Source organism: Oncorhynchus masou, chromosome 5 (genome assembly GCF_036934945.1).
Source record: "Oncorhynchus masou masou isolate Uvic2021 chromosome 5, UVic_Omas_1.1, whole genome shotgun sequence".
Taxonomy (NCBI): Eukaryota; Metazoa; Chordata; class Actinopteri; order Salmoniformes; family Salmonidae; genus Oncorhynchus; species Oncorhynchus masou.
This window is the reverse complement of record NC_088216.1, coordinates 31039995-31060058: the sequence shown is the minus strand read 5'-3', so window position 1 is coordinate 31060058 and position 20064 is coordinate 31039995. Positions and strand designations below refer to the sequence as shown.

The 20064-nt window shown below is 40.2% G+C and overlaps 1 protein-coding gene across 1 annotated transcript; it reads left to right on the top strand.

Moving 5' to 3' along the window:
- The first annotated feature begins 929 nt into the window (after positions 1–929).
- On the top strand, positions 930–11391 carry LOC135526586 (opsin-5-like). The gene is made up of 6 exons (XM_064955094.1): positions 930–1059; positions 2088–2293; positions 9590–9689; positions 9833–9937; positions 10270–10493; positions 10810–11391. The coding sequence occupies exons 1-6, from the start codon at positions 930–932 to the stop codon at positions 11323–11325; spliced, it is 1281 nt and encodes a 426-aa protein (XP_064811166.1). The 3' UTR covers positions 11326–11391.
- Positions 11392–20064: the final 8673 nt, after the last annotated feature.

Genomic DNA, 20064 nt, shown 5'->3' with positions numbered 1-20064 from the left:
TTGCACACAAAGTTGAAAATGTAACCTTTAAGAGCACTAAACTAACACAGTTAACAACATCTAGCAACGAAATTTGTGTAGCACTATCTGTGCATTATAAGGCAGTATAATAGCCTATTTTCATCTCCTATAGATAGAAAACTTAATCTGAAAAAGAGTATTAAGCCATTTTGTTTTATATTTAAGCATTCACTTTGAAATACATTTTCTAAAGGCAAAAAGCTAAATTAGACAGACTATTTTAGTACACAACAGTCATGTATTTATAATGCCTAAAATGATTTTTGTTCAGGAGTTCTAATAATTTTCGCCCAATGCTATAATTACATTGAATAATATATACAAGTGTCAAAAAGTAGGTTCATATGAATAAATGTAGGTTTAATTGACCTGATATAATTTATTTCGACTATAAAGACAAGTAAAAGCATAATTAATTGCAAGAGCTCTCATTTTCAGCACCCTAGACAGGGCTTTTAGGCTACATGGAAATCCTTGTCAGCAGCGCGCCCCTGTAAAAACGTGTAGGCTGGCAACTGTACTAAAACTTTTCATTATACACTGGGTTATATTAAATTGAGTTGGTCATGTAGTAATACAAATACAATAACACCCAAATACAATAACACACTGACGCTTCCTTAGTTGCAAATCAATTTCCTCGAGGACAAGACAACGTAGCTCAAATCAGAAACAACAAGTGATTTCCCCCCGCAGGGTATCAACCTCAGAGCATAATTGGGATTAGCGAAGTACACGTCATCCCTCTCAGGCAACACACTGTGTGCCGACTAATAATATTAGACTGGATTTTGAGAAAGAGGAGTCGGTCAAGTGTTTTCCCAGAGGACGTACCTTTGTGTCTTTGCAAGGCAGAGAGCTGCGCAGCTCCGTGTATGACTCCGCAGCTGGAACGTTCGGACAACAAAATGTCAGTCAATGATGCTTTTCAAGTGGCTAACATTCCATGGAGGAATAACAATTTTACCATGTCGAATAAAGACCCACCTTTCTCGGATCAAGGGGAGACCATTATAGGAATATACCTGCTGGTTCTAGGTGGGAGAACTTGCTCATGTAGTTGGAATGTCATTTCGTTTTTAAAATGCAGCTTTGCTTTTATGCTGCAAAGACTTGCTTTAGGTTTGTTTTCATGGCAAAAAAAATCTGTAAATATGTCACTAATGGCTTGTTTACCACTTCATCATTTATATTTTATTACCTAAACGTTAAGGTAAGATGAATGACAGTACATTTGACCAATTGTCAAAATAAAATATTCAGAGTGTAGCCTACATTTATCTTGTTCATTTTTACTCTACCAAATTTTGGCATCGCAATATACAACAATTGGATGAAGAGTTCGATTGCACTGCAGAATACAAATCACCAATAGCAGAAACCTTTGTTATTGCAGTTGTTATACTACTGTTACTGTCATTATAGTGTATGGGCAACGGTTAGTGGATTTGGTGCTATAAGTAGACCAGGACAAATCTTCTCCTGGTAAAGAGGGGTGGATCCTGCAGCCATTCAGATCCTGTCTAAGCTGTGGAAATCGTCAATCAAGAAGGGATGGCAGCCAGCCAGTCTGACCTTCTTTAAGAGAGGGCAGAAAGACTTGTAATTACCTGTTATTTGGTGCAAATTGATTTAAATTGATCCTGACTTTTGAAACCAATAGGGCGACTGTAATTTTATTTACAGTATAGGTAGGCTACTCAGTGCACCTACTATTAACTCTAAAGGAAATTTAATGAAGGAAGGATTATGCTCCTTTTGGTATTTGAATATGTAGTGTCTGAAGAGAAGGTCAGTAGGTTCAAATCACAGATGAGGCACTTTGTCACCTCAATGCTTCATGATGCTTTATGAGCCACATTTTGTATGGTGTGACTACAATTCCATGACATTTCACAAAACTGACAAGGCCTTTGCTCAATTGGTAGTGTGGGACACGCTGGTGATAGATGGGGTGAGTTTCCATCCATGTTTTAGCGCTTTTAGCGCTTTTAGTGTCTGGGAAAGAGCTATAAAGAGCTATAAAGCCAATCAGTTTGTATGTCAATGGGTTTTGTCCTTGTCAGGTTGGATGTCGTGGTTCGGCAACAGTATTGTGATCTTCGTCCTGTACAAGCAGCGTGTGTCACTGCAGCCCACGGACTATCTGACCTTTAACCTGGCCATCTCCGACGCCAGTATTTCCGTCTTCGGCTACTCCCGGGGGATCCTGGAGATCTTCAATGTGTTCCGGGACAGCGGATACCTGGTTAACTCCATCTGGACATGCCAGGTAGGCAATGAATATATCTGGTTGGAGGGGGAAAAGTTGTTTTGAGAATTGAGAGGCTTCAAATTTGTTTTGTACGTGAATGGTAATGTGTTGCATGTGTCATCCTACTGCAGGATCTGATACTATACACTCACTCACAGCAGTACACACAAGACACAGACATTACCGCTATCCCATAAAACATGGCGTGATTGGACATGACTTTAGTAGTTCAGGTCTCCTGGAAGGTGATGTCACAGAGAGATGCTAACTTCGCCATCCTTTACACAAATATCAAATACACAAACAAGACAACTTACCTTTGCGATTGCAGATTTGCAAAAACACTGCTCTATGGCTTTGTTTCTATTGCCAGTTCTTTGTCATTTCCTGCTAATTGCCCAGTTAAGAATATCAATGGTCCACTCAGAATGGAAGACTAAGTAAACATAACACAATGGATAGAGCATTGAAATGTGTTGCAACAGATCATTATATTCACTGCACTTTTTAATATATATTTTTTAATTTCACATTTATTTAACCAGGTAGGCTAGTTGAGAACAAGTTCTCATTTGCAACTGCGACCTGGCCAGGATAAAGCATAGCAGTGTGAACAGACAACACAGAGTTACACATGGAGTAAACAATTAACAAGTCAATAACACAGTAGAAAAAAAGAGATTCTATATACGTGTGCAAAAGGCATGAGGAGGTAGGCGAATAATAAAAATTTTGCAGATTAACACTGGAGTGATAAATGAATGTACAGGTAGAGATATTGATGTGCAAAAGAGCAGAAAAGTAAATAAATAAAAACAGTATGGGGATGAGGTAGGTAAAAGTGGGTGGGCTATTTACCCATAGACTATGTACAGCTGCAGCGATCGGTTAGCTGCTCAGATAGCAGATGTTTGAAATTGGTAAGGGAGATAGTCTCCAACTTCAGCAATTTTTGCAATTCGTTCCAGTCACAGGCAGCAGAGAACTGGAACGAAAGGCGGCCAAACGAGGTGTTGGCTTTAGGGATGATCAGTAGTGAGATACACCTGCTGGAGCGCGTGCTACGGGTGGGTGTTGCCAGTGTGACCAGTGAACTGAGATAAGGCAGAGCTTTAGCTAGCATGGACTTGTAGATGACCTGGAGCCAGTGGGTCTGGCGACGAATATGTAGTGAGGGCCAGCCGACTAGAGCATACAGGTCGCAGTGGTGGGTGGTATAAGGTGCTTTAGTAACAAAACGGATGGCACTGTGGTAAACTGCATCCAGTTTGCTGAGTAGAGTGATGGAAGCTATTTTGTAGATGACATCGCCGAAGTCGAGGATCGGTAGGATAGCCAGTTTTACTAGGGTAAGTTTGGCGGCATGAGTGAAGGAGGCTTTGTTGCGGAATAGAAAGCCGACTCTAGATTTGATTTTAGAGTGGAGATGTTTGATATGAGTCTTGAAGGAGAGTTTACAGTCTAGCCAGACACCTAGATACTTATAGATGTCCACATATTCTAGGTCGGAACCATCCAGGGTGGTGATGCTAGTCGGGCGTGCGGGTGCAGGCAGCGAAGGGTTGAAAAGCATGCATTTGGTTTTACTAGCGTTTAAGAGCAGTTGGAGGCCACGGAAGGAGTGTTGTATTGCATTGAAGCTCGTTTGGAGGTTAGATAGCACAGTGTCCAAGGACGGGCCGGAAGTATACAGAATGGTGTCGTCTGCGTAGAGGTGGATCAGGGAATCGCCCGCATCAAGAGCAACATCATTGATATATACAGAGAAAAGCGTCGGCCCGAGAATTGAACCCTGTGGCCCCCCCATAGAGACTGCCAGAGGACCGGACAGCATGCCCTCCGATTTGACACACTGAACTCTGTCTGCAAAGTAGTTGGTGAACCAGGCAAGGCAGTCATCCAAAAAAAACGATGCTACTGAGTCTGCCGATAAGAATATGGTGATTGACAGAGTCGAAAGCCTTAGCAAGGTCGATGAAGACGGCTGCACAGTACTGTCTTTTATCGATGGCGGTTATGATATCGTTTAGTACCTTGAGCGTGGCTGAGGTGCACCCGTGACCGGCTCGGAAACCAGATTGCACAGCGGAGAAGGTACGGTGGGATTCGAGATGGTCAGTGACCTGTTTGTTGACTTGGCTTTCGAAGACCTTAGATAGGCAGGGCAGGATGGATATAGGTCTGTAACAGTTTGGGTCAAGGGTGTCTCTCCCTTTGAAGAGGGGGATGACTGCGGCAGCTTTCCAATCCTTGGGGATCTCAGACGATATGAAAGAGAGGTTGAACAGGCTGGTAATAGGGGTTGCGACAATGGCGGCGGATAGTTTCAGAAATAGAGGGTCCAGATTGTCAAGCCCAGCTGATTTGTACGGGTCCAGGTTTTGCAGCTCTTTGAGAACATCTGCTATCTGGATTTGGGTAAAGGAGAACCTGGAGAGGCTTGGGCGAGTAGCTTCGGGGGGGGGGGAGCTGTTGGCCGAGGTTGGTGTAGCCAGGAGGAAGGCATGGCCAGCCGTTGAGAAATGCTTGTTGAAGTTTTCGATAATCATGGATTTATCGGTGGTGACCGTGTTACCTAGCCTCAGTGCAGTGGGCAGCTGGGAGGAGGTGCTCTTGTTCTCTATGGACTTCACAGTGTCCCAGAACTTTTTGGAGTTAGAGCTACAGGATGCAAATTTCTGCCAATGGTTCTTTGGGAAGATGGTCCTTTTTAATATTACTTGGTTACGAATAGAACATTAACAATGGGTGCACCAGACAGGTGTCACAAAGGTATGGTATTCTTAACTACAGCACAGGAGAAAAGGTCTGTAGGCTTTACCTGAAGTAATAGAATTGTAACACTATCTTAGGGGGGAATAAGAATGCTTTAGCCACATCAACAGCCAAACATAGTTGGATGGTTAAGGTCTGGTACATGCTTATATCATTTGATAAAGAGGAAGCGTGTTTTGCACAAGGGCTTGCGTACACGTGATTGACGGGCACTATCGATGACTTTGTTTTGTTGGGGCCTCTTGAAAATATACATTTTAGTTCAAGCCTATCAATCAATTTACATTGGTGCACAATGTGAGAAAATATCACCTTGAAAAAAAGTCAAATGAATGAATGCAATGTCTGTGAAATCCGTGTTATCCGTGTTCTATTTGTATCAAATGTGTTAACACAACAACAGTGTGTGTGTTTCAATGTTAATTACAGTTATTTCCCCATGCAAGTGTTGCTGTTTGTTTGAGACAAATCGTAGTTGAATAATGTCCAACTAACACTGAACAATAATATTTTCATTTACTATTGGCCAAAAGCTAAATACAATAGGAAAACAACCACATGAAAACTACAGTAAGAAAACGAACTAAAAGGAGAGACAGAAATTATTTAAAAAATATAATAAGTAACAGGGCAGAGAGGGCAGATGAGGAAGAGAGAGGAGAGAGTTTCTTCTGAGAAAGAAAAGTGGTCCTGAGGTCAGGAGACACTGAAAGCTGGATTATAGAATGTATGGGTCAGAGTGAGGGGAGAGTTGTCAAAGATGAGTACTATAGTGTACCTATTAAGGCCACCAAAATCTAAGTTTAGACATTTCTAACATATACTTGTCGTAATTGTTGTAGGAAAGGCGGAGATAATATGAAAGATTAATCTTTCATGTTAAATTGTATGACTTGATTTACCCTATTTTTTTATGTAAGAGAAACATATTTGTTAAAATATGTGGAATGTCTGGACTTGGTCCCACGACGTTTGAGCTAATATGCGCTAATGTAATTAGCAGGAGGTTGTAAGTAAGAAGAAAATTTCCCAGGACACAGACATATCTGATATTGGCAGAAAACTTAAATTCTTGTTAACCTAACTGCACTGTCCAATTTACAATAGCTATTACAGTGAAGGAATACCATGCTATTGTTTGAGGAGAGTGCACAGTTATGAACTTGAAAAGTTTTTAATAAACTAATTATGCACATTTGGGCAGTCTTGATACAGCATTTTGAACAGAAATACAATGGGTCATTGGATCAGTCTAAAATGTTGCACATACACTGCTGCCATCTAGTGGCCAAAATCTAAATTGTGCGTGGGCTGGAATAATACATGATGGCCTTTCTCTTGCATTTAAAAGATGGTACAAAAAAATACAGAAAAACGGGTGTTTTTTCTTTGTATTATCTTTTACCAGATCTAATTTGTTATATTCTCCTACATTCATTTCACATTTCAAGTCTTTCAAATGGCATCAAGAATATGCATATCCTTGCTTCAGGTCCTGAGCTACAGACAGTTAGATTTGGGTATGTCATTTTAGGCTAAAATTGAAAGAAAGGGTCCGATCCTTAAGAGCTGGGGACCGAATGTACCTTTTAAGCCCATTGGGTGTCCCAAAAAAGCCCACCTCTTAAATAATCAATTTAAATACATTTCCTAATGCTGAAAACTTACAAATTGACATATCTTATGTAAACTTAAATTATAGTAATCACCCCTTAAGTTCTTAAAATCAACTGATCATTACTATTCATCATGGGTGTAGCACTCATAAAAGTGGGTGTCCAATCATATCCGCAGAGAACAATGCGGGCCCATGCTTTTGTTCATGCCAACCAGTACATACCTGATTTGACTAATCAACTAGTCATAGACTTCAACCAAGACTTTATAAATTGAATCAGAGTTACTGCTTGGTTAGAACAACAACATGCACCCTCACTGGCCCTCTGTGGATAAGACGCCGTGCACAAAGACCATTACACATAACAACTTGTCATGAATTATCTGAAAGCTGGTTCACATTTGGTGTAGTGTTGTTCGTTAGTTCAACTTGTCTTCCTAGAGCCAGTCTGAAGACCGTTTAAAATCTCTCTCTCTACTGTTGCATTACAAAGGTTTGTGTGGTGAACCCAAAAATAGAAACACCTGGATGAATGAGGGACAACAATATTGTCACAAGTGTACAGAGGAGTAGGCAGGAGGCAGTCACAGGTTTAGAACTACTGAATTTATTAAAGCACTATAGATAAAAGCGGCTCGAAACTCCAAAATAATAAAGTACTCAGGAAATAGTACGAGAGATTCCTCTACAGGAAAACAAGCAACATATACAATGACCGACAAAGACATATGACAGAGGGAGTATATATACAGTGATAGAGTAGGGATTGGAACCAGGTGTGTGTAATGATGATGAGACAAGTCTGGGGATGATGAGTGAAGGGCGTTTGCCAGCAGCAGGTTCGGCAGCAGCTAGAAGACCGGCAACACCGAACGCCTGAGCTGGAGAGGAGGGAGAGTCAAAGAGAAGGCTGGTGTGACAAATATGACTAATGCGCCTGGCTCTAACTGCACAAGTAGTCATCCAATAGTCATCTTCATGTCCCTCATTTGTTTCCATTTTTTGTCCACTACTTGTTGGTCTTCCATCCCTGAAACCCTTCAACCCTGATCTTATTCTTCTCTCTCTGTATCAATGACTACCTGTCCACTCCAAACGTCTTGGGGAGAGTACAGAGGCTTTTAAATGTTGGTAAACATACAATGGATTGATGCATACATGTAATTTGAGTATTTTAATGGAAATAAATGTGAAGAAAAACATTTATGCTCAGATTCGATGAATTTTAGTGATATCATCACACAATCTCCATGTGTTTCAATGCAAACCGGGTTACTGGACTTAATTGGAACAACAGTGGTTTATGGTTAAAAAAAATTCAGAATAACAAAGTTCAATCATAAAATATTTGGAAACCAATGGTTTGGGGTATAAATATACACTATAGACTACAATATTATGTGATGTTAGTATTGAACAATATTATTTTATTTTAATTTACATTCTGTTATGTTGCTACTGTATTGACTGACGTGGTACGACCACTAGTATGAAAAATCCATCTTTGCAATTGGCAAGAAATAGGCATTAATACCTATGTAGTATACTATCTTGTGCATATATCAACACATTCATCTCGCAATTTTGCATGAAGTGTGATCACATCCGAAAAGGTACAGAAAAAGTTATTTTTTTTAAAGTGAGTCACCTCCACACCAAAGTTTTTTTGAAGCTTTGAAATGGACCACAAGTAGGAACATACACAACTGTCAATAACTTAATAAAAAACATCTGATTGTTATTTCCAAAACATGTTTTATTCTAAGACAATCAGATGAATTGGTTGAAACATTAAACAGCAGGAAATGTTTATTTCTTTTTTTGTCCAAAGATGGAAGTGGGCTGAATAGGTATGTGGGCTTAATAGGTACGCTTACCCTAACAAGCAGCAAGTAAAATGCATGATGGGACATGAACTCTGACATGTAACTACTTTCCAACCAGACCTGGGTTCAAATACATGTGTATTTGAGTATCTGGTACTTAAAATACTTTTTTTCTGTGTATTTTAGTTTTTTTTTAGATACACAGCCCAAAACAAGTACTTTTATTGAAGTATTTGAACGGTTCTTTGTGAAAACCAAATCTACCAAATTAACTGTATTTGAGAGTATTTTCAAATACTTTCCAAGTATATATCCAAATACATTAACATATTCAACTACTTGCCTTTTCAAATAAACTATATCTGTATACTTACTTTGAATATATGTAAAAGGAATTGAGATATTTGAAATAGCATTTGAACCCAGGTCTGTTTCCAATTATGGAGAAACCCCATTTGCAGAAAATGCTATGTTGCTCGAAGCATCCCACCAGATGTTTTTTAAATTATGGTCCAAGGTTTTTCCTCCAATAGACTTTGCATTGTCCTCCAAAGTGTATCTGACCGTGAGGCAAAAGTGAAGGGGCTTGGATGTAAATATATTAGATTAGATGAAGTAATCCGATCAGTCAAAGTACATTTGGTCCTGTCTCTACTAGGAAGAGAAGTTAATTCGGTAGAAGCTGTCGATCTTGATCAGACATACTCACCACTGCTGACCATAGCTGTGATGAACCGATCTTTAACTCCATTCAATGTAGCTAGATCAGCTCTTCTGTGTTCGGGCTATATACATGTCCATCAGGGTGAACTGAAAACTGAACAACCAAGAAAAGGAGTTGGCAAAAGTAGAGAGGAGCCCTATTCACACAAAATCAGTAATTGGTTAATGACGGATTTGTCAAGTACATGAGAATCCAGACGACTATTCAATAGCAGAATAATTGTTTTCAACTTGATCTTCTGAGTGATTGGGGTCCTTCAACTTCTGCAAGAAAAGTGGATGTCTGTTTTTTCTACTGTATTTGTTTTGAGATTTTCATCCCTGTACATTTCCCCTCTAAGCATCCCTAACAGTATTGTTTGTCTTTCCCAGGTGGACGGCTTCCTCACCTTGGTCTTTGGCCTCAGCAGCATCAATACTTTGACTGTCATCAGTGTCACAAGATACATCAAGGGATGCCATCCGAGTAAAGGTAATGCACTGTGACACAACCTTAACCTTTAATCTTCATCTCAATCATTCCAGAAAAATGCCCCCTATAGGCTAGATGTTCTGGCCAGACAATGTTCTTGTGGGAACCTTTCTTTTAGCTATCAACTCTTTTCCTTTACCTAGCTCACTGCATAACCAACACAACCATGGGCATGTGCCTAATATTCATCTGGTCAGGGGCTGTGTTCTGGTCGGGAGCGCCCCTTCTGGGTTGGGGGAGTTACACAGGTGAGATAAACATGGCTAGTAATCATGTGACATACTATTTGATACAGAGGCACTTACTTTTGTTAGGTTCTTGTAACATTCTGTTTGGGCAACATTTTCAAGATTTGTATGTGCACAATGACGACAAAACAAGAATAGCCCTTAATAAACAAGTTATCTAAAACGTTAGCAGAAGACAATCTTTAAACGAGAACTGACCATATTGACATATGTGGACCTTTTTTTCACACTTACCCTGACTTTTCTAAGGGCCAAAATACAGGAAATTCTTCGTAAATGTTAAACAATCTTCACATGAACAATGTGTTTGTGTTTCAATCTCCTTCTTTTAGATCGTGGATACGGAACGTGTGAAATCGACTGGGCCAAAGCCAACTACTCCACCGTCTACAAGTCCTACATCATCTCCATCCTCATCTTCTGCTTCTTCATCCCCGTGCTGGTCATGCTCTTCACCTACGTCTCCATCATCAACACAGTGAAGAGAGGCAACGCCATGGCCGCTGAGGGAGACCTGACGGACAGGCAGAGGAAGATTGAACGGGACGTCACCATTGTGAGTAGGATTCAAATCAAAGCAACGTTTATTGGTCACATACACAGATTTGCAGGAATTACAGCAGGTGCAACGGAATGCTTATGTTACTAGCTCCAGTAGTGCACTAGAATGTCTTGCAAATACAATACAAACATCTAAAACAGACATCAAGAAATTACCGTGTCCAATAAACAATCCAGAGTAGATATCAGATATTATATTAGAGTGAGTCAGAATCCAGAAAATAACATGTACAAATAATACTACATATAGACCAAGCTTTAAAGGAAGGGTTATGATTCAACGGGCAACCTAACTTAGGTCATTCTCCCAGGTATCCATTGTCATCTGCACAGCATTCATCCTGGCGTGGTCGCCGTACGCTGTGGTCTCCATGTGGTCGGCCTGTGGCTTCCATGTACCCAGCCTCACCAGCATCTTCACCCGTCTCTTTGCCAAGTCGGCCAGCTTCTACAACCCGCTCATCTACTTCGGCCTCAGCTCCAAGTTCCGCAAGGACGTCGCCATCTTGCTGCCTTGCACCGGCGATGGCAAGGACACGGTCAAGCTCAAGCGTTTTAAGCCGAAAGGCGAGGCTCACCAGGGCTCCGGAAGAGGCAATGGACTCAAAGCACATCCTCATCACCAGAAGGAGATGAAGGAGATGAAGTATGCCCCTGGAAATCCGTATCTGCTCACGGCGACTAAGGCTGCCCCAAGCCCAGATTCAGGAGTGGGGAGCCCCCCCTGTACTCCTCCCGCCAACAAGGAGATGTACTTTATCGAGGTGCCCATTATCGAGGTGCCCCATCTGTCTGATGGACCAGAGTGGGAATGTGACAGACTCTAAGAACAATCTGTTTTTTTTTTCTTCTGTGTTACTTTTTTATTTAAAAACACATGGGATTTTACTTGAAAGGTGGCTACTTGAATTTTAGGGGATAATGTTAAGGATAACTATTTTGTATTTGATTTGTGTAAGTATGTATACCTGTTGATACAGTTAGTTATTTTCTTAATGAATTGTGTTTATACTTGCGAATAAAACTGTTTCCATTTAAAGGAACAAGTTGAAAGATGTTTGCAATATCAATACTCATATTGTCGCTCTTTTAAAATAAATTCCTGTCCAACTCAACCCCATTAGCAGAAATTACAGAAGACATGACAGAAATGTAAGTGTATCTCTTATGAAAATGCACTGATATGCTCAGCTCACACATAGGCGACATACCAGTTCTAATGATAACTTTATTTGCGTGAGGCAGGCGTGCCTTCACGGGCTGACTTGTTTTCGTCCAGTGAAGAAATCATCCATCTGTTCCCCATAATTCCAAGGAACTTCACACAAACCAACTTGACCTCAGGTAGGACATGTACCATAAGGAACAGTTGAAGTGAATTAAAGTGCGTTCAACCTTGACAGGCTACAAGTATAAGCTACAATACGCAAGAGAGCTGTATTAAAACAAAAACAGAAAGCAGATACTTCTCAAGCCCTTGCAATATGCTCACATGTTGGCCACCTGTGGGCTTGGCATGAAACGATCCATTCCACTTGCGCACTCTACTATCAAAGGCGACTGACTGCAAGGTTGATTGTTGTAGGCTGCTTTAATAAGTATTTTACTGAGTTACAGATCACATAAGAAATCAGTCAATTGAAACAAATTAATCTATGGATTTCGCATGACTGGGAATACACATTCACATCTGTTGGTCACAGATACGTTAAAAAAAGGTAGGGGAGTGGATCAGAAAACCAGTCAGTATCTGGTGTGACCACCATTTGCCTCACGCGACACATGTCCTTCGCATAGAGTTTATCAGGCTGTGGCCTGTTGAATGTTGTCCCACCCCTCTTCAATGGCTGTGCAACGTTGCTGGATATTGGCGGGAACTGGAACACGCTGTCGTACACGTCAATCCAGAGCATCCCACACATGCTCAATTAGTGACATGTCTGGAACTGGGACATTTTCAGCTTCCAGGAATTGTGTACAGATCCTCGCAACATGGGCCGTGCATTATCATAATGAAGCATGTGGTGATGGCGGCAGATGAATGGCACGACAATGGACCTCAGGATCTCATCCCGGTATCTCTGTGCCTTCAACTTTTCATAAATAAAATGCGAATGTGTTAGCTTATGCCTGCCCATACTATAACCCCATTGCTACCATATGGCACTCTGTTCACAATGTTGACATCAGCAAACCGCTCGCCCACACGATGCTATACACGTGGTTTGCAGTTGTGAGGCATTCAATTCTTTGGCAATAGCTCTGGTGGATATTCCTGCAGTCAGCATGCCAATTGCACGCTCCCTCAAAACTTGAGAAGTCTGTGGCATTGTGATGTGTGATAAACTGCACATTTTAGAGCGGCACAAGGTGCATCTATGTAATTATCATGCTTAATCATCTTATTTATACGCCACACCTGTCAGGTGGGTTATCTTGGCAAAGGAGAAATGCTCAGTAACAGGGATGTAAACACATTGGTGCTCAACATTTTTGTGCGTATGGAACATTTCTAGGATATTTTAATTCAGCTCATGGAACATGGGACCAACACTTTAAACGTTGCGTTTATCTTTTTGCTCAGTGTTTGATATCTTTGGAGGTAGGTTCTGGCAGCCAAAATAGCCACATACTCCATCTAAACGTGAATCGATTTTCAATTGCGATACGGTTCTAGAAACATAAAACCATTTACTTTCATACCACATATAAATGCAAAATAAACAGTAACTGTACACTGTTTTAACCTGGCTTTATCACAGTTGCACCCGATAGTATTTTTCAGTGACAACACATTTCTGGCGTTACACACAGGTGTTTGGCGCATGCTAGATAGCTAATTCCGCCTGTCTTCCGTAATCACACGCTGTAACATGTACAGTATGGCCGTGTGGGAACACTATAAAGGTAGGTGTCAATGTATCCTTTTTTTAAAAAAAAGGTTTGAGATATGAAAGGTATGAAAGACAATGTCCTTCTGTTTCCAAAACCTTACCGCAAGCGATGCGTTTACAAAACTCCCCCTCCCGGACAGGAAACACCTTCGTCCAATGACTCTTACGTGTAATGAAATTAAACTGAGAGTCATGATCAACGTCTAGCAGGACAAGTGTAGACTTCAGCAGCCCTGTGAAAGCATAGCCTACTGTCAATGCTTTCCCTGCTTTTCCTTTTTAAAGGAACACCCCCATATAATAAGGCTGCTGTTAGGCCTGTGTTAACTCAGTGGATAAAGTAAACATTCCAGTGTGCTTTTGAATCTGGTGAACTCAACATGCTGATTTCCAGCGTGATCTGCTTTGATAGCTCTCCTTTTATGGAAAAGATACAGGTCTACATGACTTGACAGAGAAACATGAACTCTTACGTCTTTACGCTGACAAAGGAATGATGTTCTATACCTATTTTTTTTCTTCAAATTCTTCTTCTTTATTTATTCAGGGAAAACCCATTGAGGCCAGGGTCTTATTCCCAACGGTGCCTTGATCACAACAATACAACGGCCAATACAATGTAAAACAAAACAGCAATCAATACAAAACACAGCATTTACGAAAGACTGCTGCTAGGTCCTCAATGAACACCCTAAACTGCCCGAGAGGCACAACATCTAATTGTAATGAGTTCTGCAAATTGCATTAAAACTAAAAGTGGATTTAACTAATTCAGTGGAGACCCAAGAAACCTCAAGAGTTAACCAACCCTGTGAACGGGTTTGGTAACACGTGTTTTTATACTTCAACAACGAAGTTAGATAAATCAGAAGCTTGTGTAGTAGAGCTATATAGTGTAGGGTAATCTAGGATCGTATTGGTCTTTAGGACACTTGCAAAGACCTACTAGCTTTTTGACAGGAACCAGGGCAGCAGATACAGTACATGGCTGTGTGGCTGTGCCTGATGTCACATGGACCGTTCACCTTGCCTCTGCATGAACATGCTGGATCTCATTCACAGTCTCTCTGGCATTCCACAGCAGTAGAACCGTACATAAACATACATATTTAGCAAAATAGCTCCCTGCTTCCAAGACACTGTTTGTCACTGCCGTGAGGTACGTATCTGCCATCTAGAATAACAGTCAGTGTTATCAACAATCTGTGTCCTTATCCTCCATTGGACATGAATATATAGGATGGATGCTTAAGTGTATAGTCCAGCTGTGATCATACATTTTAACAAACTCCCCCAAACCAGGGTATAAATCAAGTTTTTTTGTTGAGTGCTGAAAAAACGGTGGGCTGGAAGGCCCATCAATATAAATTATTTTGTAATGCTCATGGGGTGCCCATATTCATATCAATACTTATGGGTGTGGCCACACAACTGACCACCTCTGTCATTTGAACCCTGTCAAAACTGCCCACCCTGTTGACCCACTAGACTGTTCCTGCTTTCTGTGATTCCTGAGATTGGTAAATAAGAGTGGTCATTACTGCAATTCTTCAAAACTTTCCAATTGTGTACACACACAATGTACATAAACCTGCATAGACTTTATGCCATAATTCAATAGAATGAAAGCAGACTTCAGTCCGCCTCAGGTCTTCAGGGATTCTTTAGCCTGATATTGGAGCATGCTGTCGTGTCTGCAACAAACAGTTTACTAGTCTAGACCAAGGTTAAATTAAGATTGTTTCTTTGGGGATATTACATCACTGGCGTCGTGAGTCGTCGTGACATGTTCTTTCTCCAACTGTGCCCATATGTAGATTCAACTGAAGAGGTTCCAAACAGCTTTGGACCGGTTTCAACTCTGCAGTGATGTACAGGACAGTCCTCAGTTCTGTTTGTGTCTGTAGGTGTCCTTCAAGAAATCACATTACCCTTTTAATCTCCACCATCACCATTCATTACAGATTACAGGACCACACACAGAAAGCTTTGAACCGAATGCAGCCGGCTGAACTGAATTGAGCCTGATCTGTTGGGGGTTCAGTTGGAGTTGAGGCAGGGGATCAACCTGTTTAACTTCTATTAGAGAGAAGAAAAATAGGGCTTATATTGAAGGGTTGTACATTAACCAGCTGTTACTTAGCATTTTAGGTGAATCGCCTCTGCCACCTTGGCTATGAATCAACATATTTCACACACAGCATATGATTATAATGGAATTTGCCTTAAAACTCTGTGACAACAGCAGTAATGTGTACATTGGATTTATTTCCAACACATGTAAAAAGTCATTGTACATGTTCATTATGGCCCTAAAACCTCCATGTGCAATCTGTTTTTTGTTGATACAGCATCGTCTTTGAGGCTCAAGTCCAAGTTAAGTCACGAGTCATTGGTGTTAAAGTCAAAGTCGAGTTGCATGTTCATTATGGCCCTAAAACCTCCATGTGCATAACTCAAGTTTACTCACAAATATTCCATTGACATTGGTGGATTAAACTGAAATTGCTTGGCTTGGCTTGTTTTAAAAATAGCAATATTTTGGTAATTATTTCATTTTCAAAGAACTGAAAGTGAGAGGTTGTAATCTGAATAAAGGCAAAAAGCCAGTCTTGAACATAGGGTGAGACATTCTTACTAATCTGCTAGACAACAAGTTTGGATGTAAGTATAACATTTGCATGACTGACGCCTTTAGTGAGCGGTATAATGTTTTAATATTTAAGAATTTCAGCCCTCCAAATTCACATTCATTATTTTAATTGGCCCGTTTAACTTTGTCTGGCTTGCCGTTCCAAATAAAATTACATATTTTTTGCTCATATAATTGAAAAAGCAGGTCGCTACATGTAGGCCATTCGACCATTAGCAAATAGGTCAACTGGGATATGACTTATGGTGGGATATGAGTTATTCATGGTGATTTTTCCACAAATAGACAGGCATTTTCCTTTCCATGGTCGCAAGATCTTATCTATTTTTGCTGACTTTATATGAAAATGTATTGTAGTGAGAATTTCTTTCTTTCAGGATATGCATACTGAGTATCAGAAAGTGGGACCAATTCATCGTTTTACAAGTAAGCCTCAAGTCTTAGCACTCAAGTTCCAAGTCAAGACAGGTAAGTCCGAGTCAAGTCTCAAGTCAAGAGCGTCAAGTACCAAGTCAAGACCGTCAAGTACCAAGTGAAGTCTCAAATCCTAAACTTTGAGTTGAGTCCTAAACAAGTCATAATGTGCTCTTCACCAAATGTTATACCATTTCATATTTTTAACAAGAGTAATAGTTAGTATATTACATTGACGCAAATCATGAATACTTTAAAAAATATCTATGTATTTATTACTTTACATGGGTAGCCTTGAGAAAGACCCCCCCCCTCCCAATAGTGATCGACTATCGAGGATCGCTATGGGGTGCAATCGGGCGATGTAGTCTTGTACACACACACATACTCTCTCTCTCTCTGTCTGTGGTTGCAGTAGGCTAACATATGCCAATAGTTTAAGGAACAGCAGGCAGGATTTAGGCTACCAACTGCCTAGCCAGTTGTAGCTCAATCTTGGGTGCAATGATCACGTTCCCGCACTGACTGTGTGGAGGCTCATTGATTTAACGTTACGTTAGCCTACATGATACACTAGTAAAGTAATAAAATATATAGCTGTCAGCTATATTAGCCACAACTTACTTTTTGCAGCTTCAAATGTCAAACAAAGTTGGAAATTGTTGTGCATCGATCAGTAATTTCCTTCCAGCCTGTTTTGCAAGTTGCAATCTGTTTTTTGTTGATACAGCATCGTCTTTATATCCGAAACTAATAATTTGGGGTATCATCTTTCCAAGGGCTCCATCTGAATTCACCCACCGAAGTTCCTCTGCACTGCCACGCACAACTTTTTCTCAGCTGACACAATTTGAATGGCTGCTGTCCGATTCAAACTGTAATCTGTTAAATGAAGAGTTGATGCGCTGCACACTTTTTTTAATAGCATCATTTTTTATATTTGGGCTTGGGGAGGGTATCAAGTCAGGTCGAGTCATAAGGCTCAAGTCCAAGTTAAGTCACGAGTCATTGGTGTTAAAGTCAAAGTCGAGTTGCAAGTCATCATATTTGTGACTCGAGTCCAAGTCATGTAACTCGAGTCCACACCTCTGCAGAGTATGTCCACATCACTGTCATACCATTTTATTGGTAACCTACTCTGTAATGTTAAAGTTGTATTTTTTTTTAGATCGAATAAGTAATATAGTACACTTACTATAATTTGGATGTAATGCAGAGATGCAGAGATAGAAAAAGTATCTAGCTATTCTATAAACCCGTAGAGGGATCCAAATGGTGGATTCAAAAGAAAACAAGAATCACCAGCATACAATGACACCTTTTGTTTTTAAGCCCTGGGTTTCTAACCCCTTGATATTATTGTTGGATATGCCGATAGTGGACAACCTTGTTCTACTCTTCTTGACAGTTTAACACTTTCTGAGAAGTAGACAATTGTTAGTATTTTACTAACATGGGTTACTGTACACAACTTTAACCTATTTTATAAAAGATTTTCCAAAATATACACTACCAGTAAAAAGTTTTTGAACAGCTACTCATTCAAGGGTTTTTGTTGATTTTACTATTTTCTACACTGTAGAATAACAGTGAAGACATCAAATCTATGAAATAACACATATGGAATCATGTAGTAACCAAAAAAAGTGGAAAACAAAGGAAAATATATTTGAGATTCTTCAAATAGCCCCCTTTTCCTTGATGACAGCTTTGCACACTCTTGGCATTCTCTCAACCAGCTTCATGAGGTAGTCACCTGGAATACATTTTAATTAACAGATGTGCATTTTTAAAAGTTAATTTGTGGAATTTCTTTCTTAATGTGTTAGAGCCAATCAGTTGTGTTGTGACAAAGTAGGGGGGTATACAGAAGATGGTCTTTTACCAAATAGGGCTAAGTCCATATTATGGCAAGAACAGCTCAAATAAGCTAAGAGAAATTACAGTCCATTGTCACTTCAAGAGATGAAAGTCAGTCAATACGGAAAATCTAAGGAACTTTTAAAGTTTCTTCAAGTGCAGTCGTAAAAACAATCAAGCGCTATGATGAAATTGGCACTCATGAGGACCTCCACAGGAATGGTAGACTCAGAATTACCTCTGCTGCAGAGGATAAGTTCATTAGAGGTACCAGCCTCAGAAATTGCAGCAAAAATAAATGCTTCACAGAGTTCAAGTAACAGACACGTCTCAACATCAACTGTTCAGAGGAGACCATGTGAAATCAGGCCTTCATGGTCGAATTGCTTCAAATTTGTCTTTTGGTCTGGAGTCCAAATTGGAGATTTTTGGTTCCAACCGCCGTGTCTTTGTGAGACACGGTGTGGGTGAACGGATGATCTCCGCATGTATATTTCCCACCAGAAAGCATGGAGGTGGTGGTGTTATGGTGTGGGGGTGCTTTGCTGGTGACACTGTCTGTGATTTATTTAGTATTCAAGGCACACTTAACCAGCATGACTACCACAGCATTCTGCAACGATACGCCATCCGATCTGGTTTGGGCTTAGTGGGACTATCATTTGTTTTTCAACAGGACAATGACCCAACACACCTCCAGGCTGTGTAAGGGCTATTTGACCAAGAATGAGAGTGATGGAGTGCCGCATCAGATGACCTGGCCTCCACAATCCCCCAACCTCAACCAGATTGAGATGGTTTGGGATGAGTCGGACCGCAGAGTGAAGGAAAAGCAGCCAACAAGTGCTCAGCATATGTGGGACCTCCTTCAAGACTGTTGGAAAAGCATTCTAGGTGAATCTGGTTGAGAGAATGCCAAGAGTGAGCAAAGCTGTTATCAAGGCAAAGGGTGGCTATTTGAGGAATCTCAAATATAAAATATATTTTGATGTGTTTAACAATTTTTTGGTTAGTACATGACTCCATATGTGTTGTTTCATAGTTTTGAAGTCTTCACTATAATTCTGCAATGTAAAAAAAAAAAGAAAAACCCTTGAATGAGTAGATGTTCTAAAACTTTTGACCGGTAGCGTATATAAATTCCAGTCGTACTTAATCAAGCGTCAGCTGTGAGTACCAGCCCTGGTTTCCCAGATCTTTCATTGCGTTCAGTACTTGTCTTATATTATCTCCACTGTATTGTCCATGTAAAAAACCTTTCTGATTAGGATGAATAATATCCGACAATATATTTTAAATTCTCTGCACTTTGCATTTAAAAAATAAATAAAATTACATCACAACACTGCAGTATAAGGGGCATCCAGTTTTTGAAATGGACTGGATCTTTATATTTACCACTTAGATCCTATTTCAGTAATAAGGAAATCAGACCTGGTTGAGTATCTGATAATCTACCAATTTAATAGGAGTGGTTAAAACATACCAATAACGTTCCTCTGAGTATATCAAAAAGGTTTAGTATACCTCCACCGGTATGCCATCCAGCCCTGGAGTTTTCCCAGACTTCAATGCTTTAATTGCATCAAGAAGTTCCTCCTCTGTAATTTAGCCTTTACATGAGTCTTTCTGTACAGCTGGTAATTTTACATTCTTCTTCTTATTTTTTTATCCATACAATTAACTTCAGTTAGTGGAGATGGAGGAGACAAACCAAAACATATGCTTAAAGTACTTTGCCTCCG